Source organism: Barbus barbus (assembly GCF_936440315.1).
Source record: "Barbus barbus genome assembly, chromosome: 1".
In the NCBI taxonomy this organism is placed as follows: domain Eukaryota; kingdom Metazoa; phylum Chordata; class Actinopteri; order Cypriniformes; family Cyprinidae; genus Barbus; species Barbus barbus.
This window is the reverse complement of record NC_136729.1, coordinates 12,595,192-12,617,786: the sequence shown is the minus strand read 5'-3', so window position 1 is coordinate 12,617,786 and position 22,595 is coordinate 12,595,192. Positions and strand designations below refer to the sequence as shown.

At 36.6% G+C, this 22,595-nt stretch overlaps 3 protein-coding genes and 1 pseudogene across 8 annotated transcripts; all 4 read right to left on the bottom strand.

Annotated features, from left to right (window-relative positions):
- Positions 1-2,603: 2,603 nt before the first annotated feature.
- LOC306869816 (amino acid transporter heavy chain SLC3A2-like) lies at positions 2,604-7,684 on the bottom strand (the record flags this gene model as incomplete). Its single annotated transcript, XM_079416736.1, has 5 exons — positions 2,604-2,942; positions 3,063-3,125; positions 3,826-3,957; positions 7,284-7,446; positions 7,527-7,684. The coding sequence occupies 5 exons, from the start codon at positions 7,682-7,684 to the stop codon at positions 2,604-2,606; spliced, it is 855 nt and encodes a 284-aa protein (XP_079272862.1).
- Positions 7,685-9,847: 2,163 nt separating this feature from the next.
- Positions 9,848-13,528, bottom strand: LOC306869806 (amino acid transporter heavy chain SLC3A2-like; the record flags this gene model as incomplete). Its single annotated transcript, XM_079416724.1, has 7 exons — positions 9,848-10,225; positions 10,325-10,387; positions 10,473-10,785; positions 10,956-11,086; positions 11,702-11,790; positions 12,407-12,580; positions 13,492-13,528. The coding sequence occupies 7 exons, from the start codon at positions 13,526-13,528 to the stop codon at positions 9,887-9,889; spliced, it is 1,146 nt and encodes a 381-aa protein (XP_079272850.1). The 3' UTR covers positions 9,848-9,886.
- A 474-nt stretch (positions 13,529-14,002) lies between these two features.
- On the bottom strand, positions 14,003-14,700 carry LOC306869799 (cytidine deaminase-like; annotated as a pseudogene). Its single transcript, XR_013785775.1, has 4 exons — positions 14,627-14,700; positions 14,383-14,494; positions 14,236-14,293; positions 14,003-14,134 (listed from the first exon to the last, which is right to left on the bottom strand). The product of XR_013785775.1 is annotated as a cytidine deaminase-like (transcript).
- Positions 14,701-15,529: 829 nt separating this feature from the next.
- LOC306882467 (transmembrane protein 272) lies at positions 15,530-21,608 on the bottom strand. Of its 5 annotated transcripts, none has more exons than XR_013785245.1 (6): positions 20,467-20,630; positions 20,245-20,329; positions 20,041-20,091; positions 18,274-18,486; positions 16,556-17,460; positions 15,530-16,460 (listed from the first exon to the last, which is right to left on the bottom strand). XR_013785245.1 is itself a non-coding variant. In XM_079437093.1 (6 exons), exons 3-6 carry the CDS (start codon positions 20,285-20,287, stop codon positions 17,234-17,236), a joined length of 444 nt encoding a protein of 147 aa, XP_079293219.1. In that variant the 5' UTR covers positions 20,288-20,329; positions 20,453-20,630; positions 21,204-21,608; the 3' UTR covers positions 15,539-17,233. The 5 variants fall into 5 exon arrangements, 4 of the variants coding, with proteins under 4 accessions (XP_079293219.1, XP_079293217.1, XP_079293220.1 ...); XM_079437093.1 differs by adding an exon at positions 21,204-21,608 and having other exon boundaries at positions 15,539-17,460; positions 18,274-18,396; positions 20,453-20,630; XM_079437094.1 differs by lacking the exon at positions 15,530-16,460 and adding an exon at positions 21,204-21,608 and having other exon boundaries at positions 16,892-17,460; positions 18,274-18,396.
- Between the last annotated feature and the right edge of the window lie 987 nt (positions 21,609-22,595).

Here is a 22,595-nt window from a genome sequence, read left to right as displayed (position 1 = left end):
TAGGCTGTAGCAGTAAAACCGAGAGTCAGGCATGACTGGGCATTGTTCGCTGAAGAGTTTCACATCAACAGGGCGAGAGGGGGCGTTGTGTCTTTCTCTCTCGTCTCTCTTATTGAGAAGGAGGGAGGAAAAGGAGACAGAGAATCAGATGATCAAGCCTGTACAAAACCCAAATCACATAAGAAGACAAGTGTGGTTCAAAGTTACCAGATATGTTTCCTGATTTTAAAGGCATTTCAAGTGATTAACAAGTTGAATAAGATAAGCTGCTGTGTGATCTGGCTCCATTTTCAAAGTTTCAAAAAAACAGATTCACTGCCGTCAAAAGCTGCCCAGAGTCAAAATGAAACCCCCATCCCCACAGAAAAGAAACACACGATCACACAGGTACACACACACACACACAAAGACACGTCTGACAAATACATGTAACACACACACGGGTTTGTGGCCACACTCTGTCATCTCAAGAGTGCGACGTCGTGTTTTACCAGAAACACGTCGCTGTCTCCGTCGATTTTGAAATATCACTGTACCCCCGCTGACATTCAAATCAACACACATGCACAAACAGCTGATGCTATAACGTTGTCTGAGACATAATCAAAGTATCACAACTATTTACAGTATGTGCACAGATATTGCTTCAAACTTTTTTTTCAAAACATATAATGACCGAACACAATTTGCTGTATTTCGATTTATAATTTTAGAATTCAGTCCTTCAGTTCTAATGCTAAGAATATGTCATTTCTAACAACAAAACTTTGGATCATTAGTGTTATCCAGCACCAATTTTGTAAAATAATACAAAAATGCATAAAATATTTACATTGTCATAGAGAAGTAAAATAATAAATAATAGTTTGAAACAGTTGTACAGATAAGTGTTTCATACCTAATATTGTACATACATTGCAGTTACTTAACCACAGCTTTAATATTTACAACAAAAATGTCACCAAAATGAGTTTCTTTTGATTAAGGTTTAGATTAAGTGTAATAAAACTGGAAAGCACAAGCTTACTTGATTCAGTCAGTGCACATTAATCTAGTTTAAATGTTTAAACAACAAAACACTGAAGGTAAAATATGTTCAATGTAGAAACTGCGTTGTTTTGTTTAATCTTTATCTGAACATCTGACCTGGATGTTTTTTCCCTTCTGATTTTAGTTTTTACCAAACACCTTTTAGTTCTCACCAAACATTTTTGTGATCTATTTCTAGTTCTTTACCATGTATGTTGTAAACTTCACTCAACTTGATTTAGATTTTATGAATATGAATTGTTCTTATTAATATAGTTGTTTTTATTAATGTTTATTGATACTTTACTTAAAATACTAAATATTACTAAAATACAATACATTTCTAATTTCAAAGATTCTGATGATTTATCACTATACAACTTAATACAATAATGTAATTTTTTCTACCATTGTAGATTGTCTAGATTTTTTACTTTTCTGTACAACAACAACAAAAAAAAATTCTGTTTGTGGGAGGACATGCAAACGAACAGCCCTCACCACCACTTATATCTGGGAAAGTTCACAATAAGAATTAGATTTCTTACAAGATCGATCTCTTTCTGTCTCATACACATTAACACAGAGATTCAAGGCCAGCATAAGCTTATTGCTCAAGAGAATATGATATGGGACCCACAGAAACTAAAGGTAAGTAACTGAGAATTATACACCATTGAAATTTCAGATTTGACCTATGACCTTGCGTTAATCAAACCTAGACTGCCATTTAAAAAAAAATAACAAATGGGGCATCAGGTAAAATACAAAATTACCAAATCATGTTGTTTTAACTTAAGAAAAAGGCACTTTCCTAGTAGCACATCCTGAGAACAACAACAACAACAACAACAAAATTGAATTACTGTGTATAAATCAAACATTGTGATACTGAGCCATCGTGTTATATATTTCTTAACTAAAGAGCTGGATTTATGACATGTCACGCTGACCCATTCAGCATGTAGGTGCTGGAAGAAATGTTACTTCTTTTTAAGAAGCTAAAGTGTGCAGGAAGTAATAGAGTTTTATATAGTACACATCAAAATCGCACATGACACACATACACACACCTGTTGACTTTAGACTCTTCCTTTTCCTGCCCTGAGAATTAACGACACATGGCATAGAGCCAAGACACAAGCGCACAACAATCGTGTTGTGTGCAGAAAATCACAAGGTAAAAATAATGTCAAAGGTACATTTTCGTACACACAAAAAAAGTTTTTTTCATTATAAAATACACAGAAAAAAGGACAGACATACAGCAGTAAACATTTATCAGCTTTGTAGTTAAGTTGATTTATTTGTGGTTTTGTACAAACACGTCTGTGCACTGAAAGTAGACTTGAAAAACCTTTTTATTCAACTTTATTAGTAGATAAAAGAGGTCAAATTTAATTCACACAATGATTGACAAAAGTCACTCATCAAAAATCACTTTAAAATTCAAAATCATTTAGACTTTGTCCACTTAAACTTCAAGAAGCAGAAAGACATTAGGCCTATTTTATTAGACTTCAGAGAAAGTCAAACAGCTGTGAGACGATATGTGAGGATATGCATATGTGTGTCTAACCAGCATAAGGATAAGACAACAGAACAGCCTGTGTGGACTCAAGCTGTAGCTTCTCTAAGGAGACCATGCTATCCATGGCTAGATTTGCAGCATCGGTGTTGAGGCGGACCTGAGCTTGAGCTGGTAGGCCGCTATTAGAGAGGATCATGGTTACAAGGTCATTTCCCCAGTTCATAGCAGTAAGGAAACGACTGCTCTGATCCCAGAGGCGGAGAAATGCTAATGAAGTAGCTGAACTGTAAAAGCTGATATATTCTCCATGCAGAAGCGATCGCTCTTTTCCCCTCAGTGTTTTGAAGAAGTTGCAAACTTCGATACGCTCCTCCTGCAGAGTCTGAATGAGTGGAAGACGGAAAGAGCAAGATGCAGTGTGCTGGTTTTAAATTTGTAATTAGTACAGTGATGAGATCATATCTACTTGTTATGAATAGTCATGTGAATAATCAAAATGTACCTTTGCTGTTGCAATCTTTTCTTCTACTGGGATTTCCAAGTCCCACATTATTTGAGGTTTTTCCTGTAAAGGAGGAATTTTAAGTCATCAGTGTTATAACAATACGCTAGTAACTTGGCTCAGCATAAACATTAGACTAAGATCTCAGAAGTACTCGCTTCTAACGCTTTTAGCTCGATTTTATGCATTAAGAAACGTGTCAGATGGCAATTCATAGCACAACTCAAGGGGCTCTATAGCATATTAGCATAAACTGTCTTCTAAAAGAAGTTTATTACTACTGCGATGGTAGAGCAATAGTTTGATGACTTTTTGTAGATTTATTTTAATAGTTAGCTACCTGAATAATAATCACATTTGGCTTAATGACAGGGACATTTGAAGGTATTTAAGTGCTAAGACCTGGTCTAAGATCCTTAAATACACATTATAATTAAACTTGCATGACAGAAATACTAATGAAAGCAACCTTATATCTTTTATTCACCAAGGCTGTGTGCCATTTGGAGTTTAATTAAAAATGGATTTTAAATTATAATTCAGTTCATGAATTTAAAATGTGAATTTACAAGAAAGCATTAAAATAAAAAACTGAATATTTACTTGCCTAGAATGAATGTTAAAAAATATTTTAAGTTGGCATTAAATGAGAATTCACCCTATTTTTCTAAATGCATGTTAGAAAAATAGGGTGCAGTTGCCAATTCTGAATTTTGCATCCAAACATTGATTTAGCTGCCCGTTTATTTAATGCTGTACTCACCCGAGCCTTCAGTCCGACCTCATCTCCAGCGCTGAACACAGGTGTGCCCGGCAGGGTGAACAGCAGCATTTGATACAGGGTAATGCTGAACTTCTGGAAGCCAGACTCCAGCCCAGACTCGTCTGCGGGTGACTGGAGCAGAGCTTCTTTATTACCCCAGTCTCAGCCGGATCAGTCAGTCCAGTCAGGAGCAGGTCAACACCTGAGCGGTTCAGCACGAGAGAGACCTCATCCACGGAGAGACCTGTGACTGATCCCATCAGAGCTCTGAAAGTCATGAGGAGAAATACAGAGGCTCTTGAAAGCAAAAGAAAACAAACAGATAACGTAGAAAGACACTTGGCCTAACTAGAGGGAGCAAGCAGCAGTGCTCATTACCCCATCTGGCCAGTAGGTGTCACTATTTCATTAAACAATTCAGCAGAAAAATAAATCACTAGGTCGTAGCACACATTTACAGACACAGACACTTCTTTGGTCTCCTCAGTTTTGTTGAATATAGCTTGTATAGATTGCCAGGAATTTGTTGTCATGATGTCTCTCAGGTCAGGCAAGAAAATACCACCAAATCCTTTTTTCAACCAGTGTGTACATGCGTCCTAAAATCAATCAATTAATAAATAAAAATATCAATTGGTATACCATTTGTATACATGTTGTAATTCTAATATCTTAAATCTGCTGTTTTCTAAGATAAGAGATATGATCTTGTTTGGCTCTTTAATACTTAATTTCTCATATATACTGTATGTCTACTATCTTTTCATCTACCCACAGGCCTATTCATTCTCCACAAAAACAGGCCTCCCTTTACAACGTCCTCTTTTTTTTATCAGCACTTGCTTTTATTTTCTCAGCAACAGCGGTAACATTGTTGAACCAGACTGAAGCCCCATCATTGTTGGGTGTTAAATTCAGCACTATTGAGATACCTGCAAAAGGGAGAGCAACAAATACCAAGACAGAAGGAGAGAGCATGGAAAAAGAAGGGTTGGAGAAATAAAAAAAGATGTTTTATAATTAAGTTTGCACATGCTTAATATTTGTATTGTAACCTCATTTCAATTCCATTTAAGAAATCCCTTTTAAAAAAAACCCCACAGCAACAACTACGCTAAAGCTTTCAAATAAACTAATGACTCAGTCCTTTTACATATTAGCACGTCTTCATTAGCAGCCAGATTTCATAAGGTACACTCTTAAATTTCTTCCCAGTGATGCCATAGAAAAAACATTTTTGGTTCCACTAAGAACCATTCAGTCAAAGGTTCTTTAAAAAACCACCTCTTTCGTACCTTTATATCCACCTTTTTCTTCAACGCCGAAGTAAGCCTATGGGTGAGACTTCCGGTTCATTAGCTGTTACAGATAAATAACTAGGCAAGGCAAGGCAAGGCAAGTTTATTTATATAGCACATTTCATACACAGTGGTAATTCAAAGTGCTTTACATAAAAGAAAGTGAAATAGACATTAAAAATCAATAAAAACATGGAAATAAAAATAATAAAAACAAGGAATTTTAAAATGATATAGAAAATTATTTAAAATAAATTTAAAGACAATGATTATACATAAAAATTCATTGCAGTCAGTTCGGACATATAGCACAGTGCTCATTCAACAAATGCACAGTTAAACAGATGAGTTTTGAGTCTTGATTTAAATGTGGCTAATGTTTTAGCACATCTGATCTCTTCTGGAAGCTGGTTCCAACTGCGGGCCGCATAATAGCTAAAAGCAGACTCCCCTTGTTTTGTGTGAACCCTTGGTATTTCTAACTGACTCGATCCTAATGATCTGAGTGGTCTGTTCGGTTTATATTCAGTGAGCATGTCAGCAATATATTTAGGTCCTGGGCCATTGAGTGACTTATAAACAAGTAAAAGTACTTTAAAATCAATCCTAAATGTAACTGGAAGCCAGTCTAAGGACCTGAGGACTGGTGTGATATGCTCAGATTTTCTGGTTCTAGTCAGAATCCTGGCAGCAGCATTCTGGATGAGCTGCAGCTGTCTAATGGTCTTCTTGGGAAGGCCGGTGAGGAGACCATTACAGTAATCCACCCTGCTGGTGATAAAGGCATGAACAAGTTTCTCCAAGTCTTGACTGGAAACAAAACATCTAATTCTTGCAATGTTTTTCAGATGATAGTATGCTGATTTAGTTACTGCTTTGACATGACTACTGAAACTAAGGTCTGTCTCCAGAATCACCCCAAGATTTCTGACTTGATTTTTAGTTGTTTGACCCCTAGAGTCAAGGTATGCATTCACCTTGAGAACTTCATCTTTGTTTCCAAATGCAATGACTTCAGTTTTCTCCTTGTTTAACTGAAGAAAGTTATGGCACATCCAACTGTTAATTTCATCAATGCATTGGCAGAGGGAGTCAATGGGGCTGTAGTCATTTGGAGATAAGGCTAGGTAAATCTGGTATCATCAGCATAGCTGTGATAGGCAATTTGGTTCTTCCTCATTATCTGACTTAATGGGAGCATATACAGGCTAAACAAGAGCGGTGCAAGAATTGAGCCTTGTGGGACTCCACATGTCATGGCCGTCCACTTAGACTTATGCTCTCCTATACTCACATAATAACCTCTCCCTTCTAAGTATGACCTGAACCATTTGAGTGCCATCCCAGAAAGCCCGACCCAGTTTTCCAGTCTCTCTAGAAGTATGTTATGATCGACAGTGTCAAACGCAGCACTAAGATCTAGTAGTACCAGCACTGATATTTTGCCAGAATCAGAATTGAAGCGAATATTATTTATTATCTTAATGAGTGCTGTCTCTGTGCTGTGATGTGCTCGGAAACCAGACTGAAAATTGTCCAGGTATCCATTTGAGTTTAAGTAGTTGTTCAGCTGATTAAAAACTACCTTTTCAATAATCTTACCTATGAAAGGAAGATTTGATATGGGTCTATAGTTGCTCAACATGGTGTTATCAAGATTGCGCTTTTTCAGAAAGGGCTTAACAACTGCAGTTTTAAGGGAGTTTGGAAAAGTCCCAGAAAGAAGTGAGGCGTTCACCACTTCTAAGAGATCAGCTTCCAAACAGTTAAGCACATTTTTGAAAAAGGATGTTGGAAGTGTGTCAAGATATTAGGTTGAAGGTTTAAGGTGCTGTACTATTTCTTCCAAAATTTTGTTATCAATTTTTTTAAAAACACACAGTCACTTCTTTTTGAAATTGCAGTCGAATCTGTGTGACCTCTGCACAACTTGAGTATGTGCCAATCTCCTTTCTGATATTATTGATCTTCTCAGAAAAGAAGGAAGCAAACTCATTGCATTTGCTGTCAGAGAGCATTTCACTGGGAATCTGACTTGGGGGGGGGGTTGTCTCTCAACAGTCGCAAAAAGAGTGCGAGTGTTGTTTAAGTTACTGTTTATAAGGTTTGAAAAGAAGGTCTGTCTAGCTGTGGCTAGTTCCACATTGAAAATATGAAGGCTGTCTTTATAGATATCTGATACAGAGGACCTTCGTTCCACCAGTTCATCTCAGGAATGGGTTTACAGCGTGGGGCCTGTACTATGATTACTATTGCTCCAGCTAACATGCCAACCCAGCCGAGCCAGAACAAAACCAGCAAAGCCCAACGAGTCCGAACCCACCTGCAGAAAATATGCAAATCTATGAGACAGTCTGTCAAATGTTTCATTTTAATTTCATAATCCTCGTGTAGATTGCCTACCCAGCAGTACTGATTGTCATTAACTCGTCTTTGTAGAGGCCAGTATACTTCCTTCCAGCGTTCTCTGGGACGGTGACATTCACACAGCCATTTTTTTGAGTTTCTCGGGTCATTAGCTGTTTTTCCTGATCCACCTCATTCAGTTCTACGTCCTTCATTTCTCTTTATGTACAGACGGCCTTTTAAAATACTCGATTAAAACAGATTAAAACAGCAAAAATAGTGAACAGATTAATTACATCTGGAAAAATATGGTTTATGGTTAAAAAGATTACAGTATAGATTGCCATAAAATTTTAGTTATAAAGAGACCACAAGCAACATAGAACATGTATAGAATAAAACTTCAATGACCAATAAATCAATAATTCAAAAACAAAAATATCTAAAGAACGCACAGTTGTCCAGAGTTGAGGTGAGGCGTCCTCTGTGCTGTCGAGCAGAAAACAGAGTACAGTTTGGTGGTCAGTTCACTTTTATGAAAAGGACTTCATCTGTTCCCGCCCCTAACAGCCAACATACTGTAAAAACAGTACTGGAAGTGTAACAGTAGAGAAAGTCATAGATTTCTGCAACCAAATAAAATAAATCATCATGCTTAATTATAATGTTACCTTTTCATGCATGTGTAGAAAAAGTATTTTCCTTGGTCAGAAGGAAAATTTCATATTTTTATAAATCAGCACATAGTCCTTTATAAAGTATACACTGTATACAGTGTATACTTTATAGAGTATGTAGACTATGTTTAATCAAAATGACCCTTGAAAGGCACTTTTGTAACAAAAACAATGACTGCAGAATAACTTCAAAAGTCAAACCTTTTCCCACAAACACTTGCTTTCAATGCGCTCAACACCCAAGATAGAACCAGACACAGAGCTGTTTTTTTTTCATTACAGGAAGGTGTAACCTATACACAACTGTAAAGCTCTCAAAACGATCTCAAAGACACATCTTCTCAAAGATCTCTTTCCCTCAGTTTAAGATGAACAATACCAGATGAGGGGAAGAGGAAGAGTCTGAGGAGAGTGGTTTGTTTTTTCGGCGCTCTGCATGAGGTCCTGGGGTTCACAAATGCTTTGCAGGGGTCTGGGTGGACCTTCCTCATAATCCTCAACCAGATTAAACTGGTCTTTATCTATTTTTCCCCAAGCGTTTATTGTTACTGTTGTTTTTTGTAAAGTAGCCTGCTGTAAGAACTGTGTGTGTGAGTGTGGGTGTGTGTGCTTGAATAACAAGTTTTTAAAAATAACCATTTTCATTGTGTGAAGAACATTTAAATTTGGAAATGTCCTTTAAAACTGAGCCTTTTGTGAATTGGAAAGGTTCCATGGATGTTAAGGGATCTTCATGGAACCATCAATGAAAATAAAGAACCTTTATTTTTATGAGTGTTGTATGAATCGTGATGCAATATCATAGTGAAAATCTGTTTTTAACCATTTTATCTAATACATTTATTGGCTAAAAAACAAAAACAAGTCTCTGTGTAAAAACACAAATAATGTAGGCTAAGTGACAGAAAAAATACGGTATGATATAAAGTTTTCCATGTAGATATTGCACCCAAAAGACACATGTAGGCTACTTAGAAAGTACTGTACAGTAAATTATTGAAACAAAAAAAAAAGCATTTGGGTTTATATAATATGGTTGTATAATAATTATGGGGGTTTTAGGCATACAAAATTCCATTAATATTTTTGCATTGTTAAAAAAATGAGCTGATTTGTAAAAAACAGGATTAACGTTTATAGACTTTTTTTATTTGGCTGATTAATGTGCAAAATATAATTATGGGCTTGCTGAGCTTGTTGAGGACATTAAGTGCCCTCTAGTGGCAGTTTGTGAATGATCTGACCATTTGTGTGATAGTTTGATGAATACAACTTATAAAAGAACATTTATTTAAAATAGAAACTGTATTTTTTTTTGTAACAATATAAGTCTTTACTATCAATTTTGATTGATTTAACACATTGATTTTAATACTTTCTAAATAATAGTAAATAGATAGATGAAACATTTTTCTTCTGATATATTATAAGCATTAACCACGCCAGTGCAATAAAGTGGATACAATTTCACAAAAAACACAAAACATCTTCAGTAGCAATTTTATTTATTATTATATCAAGGGCTTTAGATCGACATGTCTTTATATGGAGATCAACTTCTGTCCTACACCAACCATGACAACTCTTTCATATAGCTTTAAAGTGAGTGCTTCTAAAAGTATCCCTATTAGAGAATATAATTAAAACTATAAACTCTTCAACTCAAAGAAGAGTATTTCCAAACCTGTGCACAGTGTTGAAAATCATCAGAGAAATTAAGGACTGTCTGTGTCCATGTGTCTAGCCAGGGAAAGCGTACGACAACAGAACAGCTTGTTTGGGCCCAAGTTCTAACTTCTCTACTGACACCTTACTATCCACATCTAGGTTCTTTGTATCTGTGGAAGCACAGACCCGAGCCTCAGCCGGCAGGTCGCTATTGGTCAGTGTCATGGCAACAGGGTCATTTCCCCAGTTTAAGGCCACCAGGAAGCGTTCGCTCTGGTCCCAGAGGCGGAGAAATGCTAATGAAGTGGCTGAACTGTGAAGGCTGATATATTCTCCATGCAGAAGCGATCGCTCTTTTCCTTTCAGATCACTCAGTGCTTTAAAGAAGTCACGCACAGCTGTACGTTCTTCCTGTACAGTCAAAAGAACGAAAGAAAGAAACAGAGTGTGTTTGTTTTTAAAATGTGCAATTACTAGAGTGCATATGTATATATGAGAATGAAAATGTACCTTTGCTGTTGCATTGTCATCATCTGCTTGACTTTCCAAGTCCCACATTGCTTCAAGTTTCTCCTGTATAGGTGAAATTATGTCAGCTTACCAATTTATCGACATCCTAATTTTCATTTTAATTTACAAGACAGTATGCTGTACTCACCCCAGCCTTCAGTCCGACCTCATCTCCTGCGCTGAACACTGGTGTGCCCGGCAGGGTGAACAGCAGCATTTGATAGAGTCTTACGGGCACTGCTGGAGTTCTGGAAGCCAGAGAACCCCGAGTCCGTCCGCTCAGACTCCAGCCCAGACTCATCTGCAGGTGATCAGTGTAGAGTATCTGTATCTCCTGGGCCTGTCTTGCGCCTTGCTCAGCAGGATCAGGCAGTCCAGTCAGGAGCAGGTCAACGCTGGAGCGGTTCAGCAGATGAGAGACGTGGTCTGCGGGCAGATCGGTGACTGATCCCATCAGAGCTCTGAAAGCCATGAGGAGAAAGAGATTGAGACATCTGAGTGTTCTGAAATCAAATTCTGTCCAACATATGTTTTGACTAGCTGTGATCAGTACACCAATCTGGCCACCAGGTGTCTCTGTTCTACTAAACAAATGTCCTACCAACAAATTCCACTATTTACCAGACCATACCTTTTTTTGGTCCCATCAGTTTTGTTGAATATGCCTTGAACAGACGGCCAGGCTTCTGTAGTTGCAATGTCGTTCAGATGAGTTAAGAAGATGCCATCCACCCCCTTATTGAGCCAGTATACACAAGCTTCCTACAATAAAACCATAGAATGGAAAAATAAATCTGTTTATATGGCTGAGCATTGATTAATAAAATAATGTTATAATTACATCACTCATAATAGTAAAACATACTTTAAATGTCCTATTACACTATCATTCAAAAGTTTGCGGTTGTTAAGAATTATTTAAAAGAATCACTGTTCAAAAGGCTACGTATATTTGGTAAAAAATAGAGTAAAAACAATTATATTGTGAAAAATATTACAATTTAAGTTAACTGTTTTCTATTTGAAAATATTTTAAAATGCAATTTATTCCTGTGATGATTAATATTGTTGTGGAAACTGTGAATAAAGTTCAAAGTCAAAAGAACAGCCTTTATTTGAAATATAATTTTTTAAACAATTTAAAAGTCTTTACAGACACTTTTGATCAATTTCATGTTTTCTATGCTGAATACGATTCTCTAAAAAAAATCTTACATTCAAAAATTCTTTAGAATGATATTGGTAATATTAGAAGTATGTTTTTCACTCTAATATCAGGAGATAAGTTCTTTCTTACTTTGGCCCCTTTATACTGTACATCTCTAAATCTGTTTGTCTTTTCTCTCACTAACTGACTGTCAATATATCAGCACTTACATTGAGACGCTCAACAACAGACGCAGCATTGTTGAACCAGGCTGAAACTCCCTCATAATTGGGTGTTAGATCCAGCACTATGGAGATTCCTGAGAGGGAGAGAGGAAAACATATAGAAAGGGGGAAAAGGCAGAGGGTAGAGTCAACAAACCAGAAGGCTGTTAAATGAACTTTCCAGAGTTTATCTTTCCTGAAAAAAACCAAAAGCCTAATGTTAACCTTGTATGAAGCCTTTATTTGAAGGCATATGGCTTTATTTACTAGAAATCACAGGGATGTTCCTGCTACACCAACACAACTGTGTTTAAGTTCCAAGTGAATCAGTTCCAAGCCAGTCGTATATATTGTTGCTAAAATGGTATAATGAATACAATATGTGCCATTACATAGTTTGTGAGGGTGACTATTTTCTAGGATATTTTAGTTTGTTTTGATATACTTTAAATTATATGTAAAGAAATAGTTACAAAGAGTTAAAAACGATTAATGCCATGTATTCACTATAAGAGAAAAGGCAGGAGGTCAAGAGGATAAACTGACAGCTCACTGCAATTTCAGACAGCCTTCCCCTAAAACAGAGCAACTGGAGCTTAAATTATAAGGTCTATCCAGTGACCTATTCTGTAATTTCAAAAGAGGTTACTGGATAAGTGACAGGGTTGATGTTTTCTTTTGAAAACCTTAAAAACAACCAAGCAAGGTCACCTTTTCTATGTGCTCGGTCCAACAGAGAAATCAGCTGACTCTCAGAGCCAAATTCAGGGTTAATAGAAGTTAGTTCAAGTGTGCTGGACTGGTCTGCTTGCACAGTGTGTATCGGGCCCAAAACAAGCCCCTTCACCTTCATCTGGTTCAGATAGTCCAGCTTTTCCTCCACTCCTGCAAACAGAATAAAAGACAAAGGGTTGAGAAGAACAGGAAGTGAATGAGAGCTCACCATCAGTTAAGGTGCTTCCTTTTTCTCCAGCTGGGTTAGTTTCTTTTAATTATTAATCTGATTTGATTGTTTAACCACAGTACTGTGCGTGCGTGCACACCTGAAGATATCGGGTTTAAGGTCACTGTACTTGATAATCTTAATCTATAATGTTGATTGTCTACAGTATTTGTGTGAGAGTGCGAACACTTGTGCAATATCGTACTTCTACAAACTCAGCCAAAAGTTGTGGTAAGAGCAGAAATGTGATGAGAGGGAAGAATCTTGCATAGATCAGCACATGCTTCCTCACATGAACAAGTCACAGGACATCCAGTCAGTTTTGGCTTAGCTTCCTCATCAGTCTGATATTTTCCCTAGGGTTTTCCTAAGATTGTTGTGAATGTATGAAAATTCTATCAAGTATGTAAAAAGTTGAGAGATGTTAAAAGTTAAAAGAAAAAATGAAATACTCAAAAGTACTTCTGACAAAGATCTGTTGTGGCTCTCTCCCACCAACTAATATTCACTTTCTCTCTCAGCCTACCAAGAGAACAATTTGTGAGTGTTTTTCCCATGTGACAGAACAGTATGTTGGCCCCCTCTGCCTCATAGTGAGGAGAATTTCAAACAGTCCCATTAATGTTTTCAATAGGGTCACAGGGATTACCAATAATTCTCGCTACTGGGAAACTGTCTTCATCAAGCCCTGCTTTAAGGCATCCTGCTTGTTCTATCCAAAGATGTTTTTTAAAGAAGCCTCTTATAACCACTAAGGATGCATTTATTTGAACAAAAATATAAAAACAATAAAATTATCAAATTAAAATGTAATTTATTCTTATAGTAAAGCTCAATTTACAGCAATTATTACTCCAGTCTTCAGTGTCACAAGATCCTCCAGACACCATTCTAGTAATTGAAAATACAGTTTTTTCATAGTTGACTCTCCTCAACCACCACCAGTGCGCAGCGCAACAGCAGCCATAGGACAACGGCACCAGTGCGCTCACCACACACCAGCTACAGGTGCAGAGGAGAGAGAGATAGAGCCAATCAAGTGGATTCCAAGAAACCATTCTTTCTGTCTCTATATATTCTAAATAAACAAGGGACAAAAGGTTTAGACTTAAGAAAAAATATCTTAAAAAATTATCTTTGTTTTAAATTTTAAATAAAAGCCAAACAATCTGTTTATAATTCTGTATTTAATGCATTAAAAAGTTGATATTCAATTAAACCTGTTCAAACATTTCTGACCATTTTTATGTACGGCATTTGAAAAAGGATTTTTGTAGACTGCAGGGTGTATAGAGAGGATATTGTGACTGGAATGGCCTCATGTACAGCACAGTTCACGGTGGTATCAATCCTATATTTAGATTTTAAAAAAAGAAAGAAAGAAAATTTAGAGTAGTGCATTCAGTTCTTTTGCAGGTGAGCAAGAGGTCTCTGAGACTGGTCTTCCTATAGGTTCCATCTGGTTTAGTGAGGTAAACGTCCCATTCTGTGCCAAACTAAAACAAAAAAGAGCAAGTGACAGAAAGGGATATAAAAAACTGAGATAAAGGAAAAGATACTAATTTACATATGTGATCAAATATGAGTGTAGTCATACCTCCATTAATACCTGTCGACAAGCGCCACAGGGTTCCACAGAAATATCTTTTATATCACTGTTGGTGAAATGAAAAGGAAGGATTAACATACTGAATATGTTTTCTGTTCAGTAAGTCAGTTTGCATTCGGAATATATATGATATACCATGTGACAGCTATTGCTGTAAATCTTCTGTATCCTTCTGCGACCGCTCTCTGTATCGCAGTTCTCTCCGCACACACAGTAAGGCCATAGGAGGCATTCTCAACATTGCAGCCTACAACATATAATGGTTAAGAACACTTTAACAGCATAAGATGATAAACAGCTGACTATATGGCAGATAAAATGCTGTGGAATCATGCTGCCTCAGTCAAACAAAATGGAATAAACAACTGCATCCTCCTACCAGTGATTATGGCGCCCCCTGTTGTCAAAATTGCAGCCCCGACTGGAAACCCACTGTATGGACGAGTAAGCCATTTCTCCTGCCTGCAGGCCTTTTGTCACTAGTTCCGCAACTTAACCACAACAGTTGAGGACAAAGCAAAAAAAAGGTGTCAAAAAGAGGACAAAACAAAAAGCGCATCAATACACAATTATGATACCACAGGCAAGCTGTTGTATTTACAGAATTGCATCTCTTACTGCAAAACTGTGAGGTTATGTTTATGCATTAAGTATAAGGAGTTCAGATAGCAAAGTCGTAAAAGTAGGCTGCTCTAGGTCAAGCTCATGTAACCTGAACGCGCCAAACATATCAACTAGCTAACGTGCATTAAATAAAAGTGTTTGTTTTACATGTATTGGATTAAATGTGTACCTGCCAGCCATAACAACTAGTCGTTTTGTTACGCTGGACTAGATATAGTCCTTCTGATGGCGTATTTTCAAAATATAACGCAGTTTTGTGAATAGTCGTTGTTGCCTCGCCAGGAATAATGACATTTCTGGGACGAGTGCTGTGACAGGACAAGGGCTTTGAACTGACCTAGCTCAAGTATTGTGGGCGGGGCAAACTACCCTAACAACCTATTATAGACCTCCATGCTAAAAACCCTGCCATAAATAATTCAAAACACATTTTTTTCTTTTGAATAATTTAGCACGTTTTTTTAATTGATGTATTTTGATATTTACAACTTTTAACAATTTAAGCAATATACTGAAAAAATACTAAATAAATAAATAATAAAATAAAATAAGGTGCTGTTAATCTTTGTTTTGATTGCTTTATCGCTCACAAATCTTTCATTAATAAATGAATATGTTCTGATGAATAAATGAAGGTATATTATTGCACATTTATCTTCAGTAGTTAAAAAACATCAAGACGTTTATTGATGAAACAACCACTGAAAACTTTGAGAACACCTCTTATAACAAACATGTATAATAAGATCACTCATACAAGTATAAATAATACAGCACATTTTCAGAGCATTACTGGAAATTTAGGTCTGCAGCTAAATTTTTTACATATGGGGTTCTATTGGTGAACAATAGGCCTACGTGCCAAAGTGATATACAAAGCAAAAAGAGACAGTATGAACACAAAGAAAGCCTAGATTGTTAATCCAAAATGCAAACAGATACAGGGTTCTGTGACAGTGGTCTCCAGTACTGGTGGGAACATAGTTGGGAGGATATAAATCCAATAGGTACCTGAAAGAACAGCATGAGACCACCATTGATTTTAGTTTCACTATTATTTATACGTAAATAAATATTAATAAAAAGATGTTGTGCTGACACTGGACTGACAATAACTTTGTCCTTCACTATCAGTAATGTGACATCTCTTTCTCTCACCAGCAATGAACCAGCACACAATGAATAGGTAGAGTGTATAGCTGAAAACACTGCAGAACCAAGCCAGCAGACAGTCGTCCAAAGTGTCCCTCAGGTACATGACCAACAGTGAAAGCAGACTAGTCACTCCAATCACAGTCACATAGATGGGGAGGTTTGGCTGGACAGGGCACTCATGAAAATGGATCATTCCCAGAAACATTTGCCAAACAGCCATAGAGTAAAAAGCAGGCTTTCAGTGGCGTGATAAAGCTTCTCATCTTCTTGTTGTTTTTACCTGACATACAACTCTTAGTTAAAAGCATTTACAGTGCTCCAGATTGTGATAACACTAAGCATCTCAACAATATTTTATACTGTAAACAAAAACGGCTCCTTACCTAATCCAGTAGCTGTTATTAAAATCATCCATGCAATCATGTTAATCATCACTGGAAAAAAAAGAAACAAGACGACAGTTTGCCTGTTCTTTTTAATGTAGTTTAATAGTTATTTGTGGAAAAAAAAGATTTCTTAATATTCTTACCAATGAAAGATTTTCTGGAGGCCATCTCAGTAGTCTCCATCTTCAACGATTTCTTAAAAAGTTAATTTATTATTAATTTGCCTCACAGACTTTCAAATATGAGGAGGACCCCCAAAATTAGCTTCATTTTGAATATGGTATTCAAGTTAAACCGGATAGAGCTGCTCTGAGTCAACCAGTATGTTTTCACAGTTCTGTGGCCATCAGACTCAGCCAGTAGCATTAAAACACTTCCTTTGGTGAAATGTTGAGAAACTGTTATTGCAAACCCAAACAGAAAAATAACAACCAGCTTTTTGCCTCTATATAAACTTTTTCAGTAAACAAAATCTGAATAGTATGACTTTCATACACTGTGGTGACAGTATATATATTTTATTTATATTGATATTTTTCAAATTAATCTGTACATTAGCTTCAAGTCCAGGCCTTGGTTTTGAACTGAATGTAATATATCACTATACAGATCATATCAGATCAGTTCACCCTAAAAAGGTGCTTTTCTGTAACCTTATACTGGTAAAAAAATAGGATATATAATGTCAAGGTCATGGATTTGATTCTTAGGGAACATATATAATGTAACATAACATAACATATATGATAAAATATATGATTACATTGTGATTTGAATAAAAGCATCTGCTAAACATAAAACATGATACATTGTGAAACATCCTATGCTTGTTGCTGAGAGTTTGAAGCCAATGGCTGTGGTCTTTGCCAAGTATTTTGAACACATATATAACGCACTAAAAATCCACTACAAAGCAGCAAGACAGCCAGACAGCCATAACAGACTGTATTCAACCAGAATGCAAAGAGATACAGAGTTTTGTTGCAGTAGTTCTCTTCATTTGTTGGGTCATAACTGGGAGGATGTACAGAATATATCCAGACACTCCCTGCAATACACAGAGAAAACATTTTAGATGAGTTAAATATTCCTTTCATATCTATGAAATTTAAACAACACTAGAAATTTTCAACTTAATTTTTTTTTTTGCAAATATTTTCACATTTGCTTTAAAAGGTGAGTTCATCAAATTTCAACCAGCTTTGTATTGTTACAATGTAGTATAAGTAAATGGACAAAGTGCATTATTTTACTGATGTCTGCACCGAGATTGTCAAAACTACAGGTCGTACTTCTGCATTTTTGCATTCCCTGCTCACGTGATCGAGCCCAGTGCATTATGGATGCTGAAGTTTTCCTACGCTCTAAAAAAAATGTAAAAATAGGGCACAATATCCTGTATTATTTTTAGGAATTTTTTCCGTATTTATTTTAACAGGTGTTTTACCTGTATTTTGAATTTTACACTTCATTGTGTTTTAGTGTTAACAGAAATGACCGTAAAAGGAATAATGTCATGTGTAAGTACATGTGTACATGTGTAGCTGCCAGTACATTTTCTGTTATTTTACGGATTTATTTTTTTCAGTGTACCTATTTTCACTACAGCCCTTTACTCTAATGTAACACCAATTTTTTTTAAGTGTTTCTACTGCATAGACAGACAACTTTTATTAAAGCACCATCTTGACAGTGGTGAATTAGGATTTTACAGCCCCACATTCTTCAGCCTGTCACAACATTATACTTCACCTTTAATTTTTTATCTGCAGAGAATGTTTAACGTTCTTTTGCGTATTTCTCCACTATTCTTTCTATAAAATATCTTCACCTGTAACTCCTGTTTGACAAATTCACTCACCTGTGATGAACCAGCAGACAACAAACAGGTAGAGGATGGCACTGACGGAGATGATCAGCATAGAGAGCAGCAGCAATTCATAGGTGTCTTTTGCACGTGTACCACACAATAAGCCCAGGCTCACTATCAGAACAAGGAAAACAAATACACCAAATACTAAAAGGTAGACTGGGATGTAGGGCTGGACAGGGCAGTCTCTCAGAAAGTAGGTCCCTAAAAAAATCAAACAATAAAATTCAGCGGTCTTTGGAAAAGAGGAGTGTGTTGGCTCAATGTACAAAGAATGTGAATGTTTGGAATATGTTATTAAAGGAACACTCCACTTTTTTTGGAAATAGGCTCATTTTCCAACATCCCTAGAGTAATACAGATGTGTTTTACCGTTTTTGAATCCATTCAGCCGATCGCGGGGTCTGGCGGTCCCAAAATTAGCATAGCTTAGCATAAATCATTGAATCCGATTAGACCATTAGCATCTCATTATAAAATGACTAAAGAGTTTCGATATTTTTTCTATTTAAAACTCGACTCTTCTGTAGTTGCATCGTGTACTAAGACTGGCAGAAAATGCAAAGTTGTGATTTTCTAGGCTGATATGTCTAGGAACTATACTGTCATTCCGGCGTAATAATCAAGGAATTTTGCTGCCGTACCATGGGTGCAGCAGGCGCAATGATATTACGCAGCGCCTGCTAATAGTATAACGTGACCACCTGTTTGCACAGGGAGCGTGCCTTGCAACCATGGAGACATTAGTAAGAGACGATTTAGAAAACATTTCCTTTGGTACAGAACCTGAACCATATCTGTTTGAACCTGAATACACAGAAGACGAATTTTACAGCATGAAAGACAGGAAAGTTTGGAAAGTGTAGCTGAACAGTCTATGGCAGAAGAGAGGCGGAGAGCTGATTCGAACTGGTGGTGCAAGTGTGGGGCTTGCCAGCCCATGCCGACCGAAAGTGAGTGCCTGTGCTGTAGCGAGTGGGACCAGGTGTTGCCATCGATGGCAAGGGTTGATCTACCTGATGAGGAAGTGGCATGTATCGCAACATCCGAGGACCTCTTAGTAATGCTGCATCCTGCAGTGGTCGAATTTTTTTTCCGGTTTGACAAAATAAACTGGAAAAAACGTCCCATGCCGAGTGGACCTGACGGACAGCTGTCGCTAGAGTAAGTGATTTCTGCAATCATTACAATGCATGACTGCAAGATATAGAATGCGTACTGTCAGTATGCATTTTCAAACTTATATTCATGATGTGCTATTTCTACTACACAAACATAGTGCCGGTGACTTTGAAAGTTACCTAGATGGGGACTTCTTTCAGGCGCTGCGTAATATCATTGCGCCTGCTGCACCCATGGTACGGCAGCAAAATTCCTTGATTATTACGCCGGAATGAGAGCATAGTTCCTAGCCATATCAGCCTAGAAAATCACAACTTTTCATTTTCCGCCAGTCTTAGTACACGATGCAACTACAGAAGAGTCAAGTTTTAAATAGGAAAAATATCGAAACTCTTTAGTCATTTTATAATGAGATGCAAATGGTCTAATCGGATTCAATGATTTATGCTAAGCTATGCTAATTTTGGGACCGCCAGACCCCGCGATCGGCTGAATGGATTCAAAAACGGTAATACACATCTGTATTACTCTAGGGATGTTGGAAAATGAGCCTATTTCCAAAAAAAGTGAGTGTTCCTTTAAGTCCACATTATTTGTGAATAGTGAATAATGAGGTAAAAATTTCCAATTGCTTACCAATTCCAATGGCAGCAATTATAACCCCCAGTACAACAACAGCCAGTATCACTACAAAATAAACATTGCTCAGACAAGAATACTGTCACATTCGTAGATTGCAAGTATTCGCTAAAACTAGGACATTTGGAAATAATTTTTAGTTTAACAGGTTACAAAAGCAACGTATTCTTAACATGATTGTTAATAGGCTACAGTTCTCACCAAACAGTGATGTCAAATATGCTGATGGCTTTGAATCGTCCATTCTCAGGTTATCATAGTTGCTGAATATGTGTGCGGTTATTTTCTAAATTCAAAAATGAGAAAAAATAAGATATCATTAGACATTAACCAAGTAGGCTACATAAAATGGAAAACATGGATCTAAGGACCAGTACGTTTTATTTAATTGATCTTAAATGTATCTCACCTCATGTATCTCACCTCATATTCCTCACCTCATAACTTTATGAAGCAAATAACAAAATTCTTCTCTTATCTGTCTTATTGACAGTAGTTAGAATTTCCAGTATTTCCTAACTGATACAATTCTGAGTCAAACCAGCGTTATGTTACAGCAGCGCAACATCTTCCGTGGTGAGCCACACCTTTCGAAGCGGTCATATTAAAGAGAAAAGAAACATTTCATTAGGCTACTGATTAACCTTAACCAAAACTTAAATGAGATCATTGTCTTATTGTAACAGGACCTCAAGAGAATCTCTACAATTTACACAGCTTACAATTTGCATTTATTTTTTTAATAATATCAAATGATTAAACGAGGACATATTAAAATGCTCAAAAGTGATAATAAAAGATTTATTTTTCAAATAAATGCGGTTCTTTTGAACTTTCTAGACCTATTTAATAAAAAAAAGAACGAAACAACAACAACAAAAAATATATAGCCTATATTACAATCAGAACCGTTAAAAACACAAAAAACTTTTTTTTTTTCAATGGCTTTGATTAATGATTTCTGAGGAATCATGTGATACAGGAGACTTGAGTAATGGCTGCTGAAAAATAAGACTTGCCATTACGTGAATACAATTTTAAAAGAAATTCATAATAATAATAAAAATAAACGTTTGTGTAAATTGTAATAGTATTTTACAATATATTGCTTTTATTGTAATGGTTTGCATTAAAGACTTCTTTAAAAAAACATTACAAACCTTAATGACACCAAACTTTTGAACAGAAGTGTAGGCCTTGTTCTGCTTTTCCAGCTTGTGCAAAAAATTTTTGCAAGTCTATTCTTCTGCTTTCTCCTCAGTTTGTCTCAGAAATGACATTACAGCCTGGAAGCACGTCTACATCTTGCACAATATTGTCTTATATGACCCTTACTCAACATCTTCGGAAAGGCACAATATGTAAGATTTTTGTAATAAAATATCCAAAAACTACTTGATATATTTGAAGTAGTTGTGCATTTATGTTATTGCAAAAGTTCCCAAGGATTTGTAAATCCAGAGAAATTCCAATTTTAATAACGGGTGGTTCTCAAACGGAAGGCTGCATCCTATCGAGGCTTCGTCCTTCCTAGTTCAGTCCTTCAGAGTCCTCCTCAGCAATATAAATGCTAGAATAAGACGGTCTAGTAAGTGCATGTGGCTACGTCACATATGTTCCCGCCCTGACCGTCACGACACAAAAATACTAATAAAACTTAGTTTTGGAAAAATACTTTGTATTACAAATCTTTATATTATTTGGCTTTCTATTAATGCAATAGTGACTCACAGCTGTCTACAGTCTACTTTATTTGTACGTTTTCTGAGAGGAGTACCTTTTCTCTGTTCACTTCTGGACGTCTACTACTTCTTACCGCAAGTTGTAGGTCTGTTGTTGCAAAGTGCAGCATTCCAGCTTTGTGAATAATCGAATTCTCGATGACATGAGTCCAAACCAGTGAAATATGATTTTCAAACCCATGCTGATGAATACAAAACGATCACGCTGACTGCAAAGCGTGCATAAGACGCACCTTTCCGCAAGCGCGCGATCTCCCTACATTATTGCAAACTATATGTTTTGTCTGACATGAACATTTAGTTAATGGTTGGGGAAAAATCTGATGTGTAACATTATATTATATCCATGCATTACAATAGTCACAAAAACGAGGTCACTTTAACGTTCCAGTTTTGTTACATGCTAATGAGCGATGTATTAGTAAGGAAATAATTTTCCTTAAGAGTCAATAGACGATTAAAACTGTCCATACTGCGGACGAACAAATCATTTTATTGTACTATTAATGCTACAGTTAATTCCTGAAGATGAATATATAATTGATAACAACCCGTTATGATTAATTATGTTCATCTCCTTTTGAGCTAATTTGTTACAGTTTTGGTGGAGAACGCGCGGGCAACGTTTTAAACCTGGTTCTGTGAGCAGACTCAGTAACAATGATGTGTTTCTTATGTTTGTTTATTCAAACTATCCAACTGCGTCTTTTTGTGAATGAATGTGTAGGCTATACGCCCACTTTCCGTGCCTTAACAGTTCTCGAGTTTCTCACTGAGAAACCAGTCACTGTTAATGACTTAAGTTAACTG

Excerpts from the sequence above, each read along its gene's own strand:
- LOC306882467 (XM_079437092.1), bottom strand. The coding sequence starts at position 20,287 with ATGGACGATTCAAAGCCATCAGCATATTTGACATCACTGTTTG. Across the intron at positions 20,092-20,244 it reads ATATTTGACATCACTGTTTG|TGATACTGGCTGTTGTTGTA; the intron begins GTGAGAACTGTA and ends TTTATTTTGTAG. Across the intron at positions 17,461-18,273 it reads TGTCTGCTGGTTCATCACAG|GGAGTGTCTGGATATATTCT; the intron begins GTGAGTGAATTT and ends TGTGTATTGCAG.